This window comes from Mandrillus leucophaeus, unplaced genomic scaffold (genome assembly GCF_000951045.1).
Source record: "Mandrillus leucophaeus isolate KB7577 unplaced genomic scaffold, Mleu.le_1.0 Scaffold11, whole genome shotgun sequence".
Lineage (NCBI taxonomy): Eukaryota > Metazoa > Chordata > Mammalia > Primates > Cercopithecidae > Mandrillus > Mandrillus leucophaeus.
Window position 1 is genome coordinate 3,207,477 of NW_012099209.1, and position 3,263 is coordinate 3,210,739.

The 3,263-nt window shown below is 60.1% G+C and overlaps 1 protein-coding gene across 1 annotated transcript in view; it reads right to left on the bottom strand.

The window, feature by feature from the left end:
- CERS1 (ceramide synthase 1) overlaps positions 1-3,263 on the bottom strand; it is a 17,618-nt gene that overhangs the window by 12,818 nt on the left and 1,537 nt on the right. Inside the window, exon 2 of the mRNA XM_011990626.1 lies at positions 1,379-1,538. Within this exon, the coding sequence (XP_011846016.1) occupies positions 1,379-1,493 (115 nt within the window). The 5' untranslated portion in view covers positions 1,494-1,538. The remainder of the gene's footprint in view (positions 1-1,378; positions 1,539-3,263) is intronic.

The window sequence follows — 3,263 nt, forward strand, 5'->3', positions numbered from 1 at the left end:
AATCCCAGCTATTCAGGAGGCTGAGGTAGGAGAATCCCTTGAACCTGGGAGGTGGAGGATGCAGTGAGACGACACCGTGCCATTGCACTCCAGCCTGGGTGACAGAGTGAGACTGTCTCAGAAAAAAAAGAAGTTAGGAGAGTTCAATCATGGGTCATTCGTCTAAAAGGAAAACTGAGCAACAGCTAACACCTCCCCTCTAGGCGATCAAGGTGTTGCATGGGAAAAGTGGCCCCATAGGTGGCACATCCACTGTACACTCTGGGCTCTGTGCCACCAGGAGCCCTCTAGGCTGTTGCCATCACATGGCAGGAAACAGCTATCCCGTGTGTCCCTGGCCCACAGCCCTGGTAGTCCTCACAGGGCAGAGAAGCTGCAGCCCCCTCTGCCCCCATTACAGATGGGGTTTCCTCCATCAGCCTGCCCAGTGGCGATGCCGACCCTGCCCTGCATTCTCTGCCAGGACAGTCACAGAAAGCATGCCACAGTCACCTCCCTGCCCAGCCCACCCCACCCAGAACTCAGGCCACATCCATTCCTATCAATTGGACACAGCCACTTCTTGTCATCTTTTTTTTTTTCCCCAGAAAGGGTCTCGCTCTGTTGCCCCGGCTGGAGTGCAGTGGCATGATCTCAGCTCACTGCAACCTCCACCTACTGGGTTCAAGCAATTCTCCCACCTCAGCCTCCCAAGTAGCTGGTACTACAGACGTGTCCCACCACACCAGGCTAATTTTTTGTAGAGATGGAGGTCTCACCATGTTGCCCCAGCTGCTCTTGAACTCCTGTGCTCAAGTAATCCTCCTACCTCTGCCTCCCAAAGTGTTGGGATTACAGGTATAAGCCAGTGAGCCCAGCCCACTTCTCATTCTCATCATCTTTTTTTGTTTTTTGGAAATGTCACCCAGGCTGGAGTGCAGTGGCAAGATCTCAGCTCATTGCAACCTCCGCCTCCCGGGTTCAAGCGATTCTCCTGCCTCAGTCTCCCAAGTAGCTGGGATTATAGTCGCCCACCACCACACCCGGATAATTTTTTTTGTATTTTTAGTAGAGATGGAATTTCACTGTGTCAGTCAGGATGGTCTCGATCTCCTGACCTCGTAATCCACCCACTTTGGCCTCCCAAAGTGCTAGGATTATAGGCGTGAGCCACTACGCCCGGCCCTCTTTTTCTCTTTTGATAAGAGACAGGTCTCACTCTGTCTCCCACGCTGGAGTGCAGTGGCGTGCTCATAGCTTCCCTTGGCTTCCAACTCCTGGGCTCCAGCGATCCTCCTGCTTCTGCCTCATGAGTAGCTGGGACCACAAGCACCTGTCACTGCCTCGTGTCTTTGTGTTTTAAGCAGAGCCCTCCCGGCCATCCCCTCAGGGCCCCTACCGTAGAAGACAGATGGTGGGTCGTGGAAGAAGGGGTAGTCGGTGCCAAACAGCAGGTAGGCACTGTAGCTCCAGCTGCCCAGGTAGAAGAGAAACTTCCAAGCACTCTCAGGCATCTTGGTGGCATCTCTGGGCTGGAGGCGGCACCGCTTCGCCAGGGGCTATGGGGGAGAAGACGGGCGGGCAGCCATTGGTGCTGGGGGCCAGAGACGACTCCTCCAGGGTGGGGAAACTGAGGCCCAGGGACTCCCCAGGCCGGACAGCACTGGGAAGGCCCGTCCCCCATGCCCACAGCCACCTGGAGCATAAACAGAGCCCACAGGCACCTGCCAAGGCTAAACTTAGTGCCCAGCTGTCCGGCTGGGGCGGTGCTGGGAGGGGAGTGAGGGAGGAGGCTCCGAGGGGAGAGGAGGGGAGCAGGAGGGCTCTGAGGGCCGGGAGGGGGACACTTGGGCTTACGGTGAGGGAGACAGATGGATGCCTCAGCCCAAGGAAGTTGGGCTGGTAGGGGTGACCCATGAAGGGAACATGGAAGGGTTATATGGGGGCATCTTGGGAAACACAGGGAGCCCCATGGGACCGACACAGAGGGGAGAGGAAGAACTTGTGAGGAAGTCGCCCCCTCAGTGAGGGAATTTGGAGAGACCGGAGTCTAGAGGGCTGGGAGAGACTTGGGGGAAGGTGTGGTGGGGACATGGGAACTTGGGGACGATGAAAGGGGAGGAGGGGCTGGAGGGAGAAAGAGGGGACAGGACGCGGAAAAGGTGTCACAGGCGAGCTATGACCCTGAGGGGGCAAAGGGAGTGCAGAGGAAGCTGCTGGCTCCAAGGCAGGGGTTAGGGAGTCCGACGGGTAGGTGGGGGGTCAAGCTCCCTGGGGGCGGGGCTCCAGAGCTGCCCGGCCAAGCCCCACCCCTGGACAAGTCCCGCCCCCTTCCCAGAGGCTGAGGGGGCCGGAGCCCAGAGCACCCAGCAGTTGTCATGGAGACAGCTGGAGCCCGCTCCGGTAACCCCTGGCAACCAGGCTGCTGCCAAGAAGATGAGCTTTGGAGCACCCGGCAGCCCCTCCACCCATTCTTGAGGAAGGGCGAACCTCGAAATGGGGCGAGCACCCCACCCAAGCTGGGGAGGGCCCCCGGGCTCCGCCCTGGTAGTCTACCAGCGGCCACATCCTCCTGTCCCATGGGGGTGGGGGGCCGCATGCCCTCTTGGGCCTCGGGTTTCCCAGCTGGAAATGGGGAAGAAGGCAGGGGCAACAAGCAGGATAAAGACCACTGCGGACCCAGGAAGGGGCCCTGGACAGCCCTGTCTCCCCCTTCCACAGCAAGGGGGTGGCTGGGGTCTCTCCCCCATGTGGGTGATATGGGGGAGTGGGGAGAGTGGCAGTCAGACAACAGCCCATCCTCGACCTCACAAGGGCCAGCCTCTTCCCGGCCAGCAGAGAAAGGCCCCTTTGTTGGCGCTGGGCACACTGTCCCTGAACCCTCCAGCCAGACGGGCGGGGTGACACCAGCTGGTCCACGGGGGTGTCCAGGCCAAGCTAAAGGCCCAGACACCTTCCAACCAGCTCCTGCCACAGCGACCCCTCCCCAGGGAAGGGAGAGGGATCAGGCGCCAATGTCACCACCATGGTCACTCCCCAGCAGGGGTGATGGTCTCAGGAGAAACTGGGGAATTCTGCTGTCGCCTCTTGGAGGCAGCATAGTCCAACCCTGAAGCCCTGGGCTCCAAGGGAGCGACCACTGGAGTGGCCAGATCGCCCAGGCCTTTGCCATCCCTGGTCGGAGGGTGGCGCTGACCTCAGAGAGGCACAAGGCAGCGACCGGGCAGCTTCTGCCTCTTCCCGATTGCAGCGGCCAAGCCGGCCCCGCCGCCGCACGGACCCCG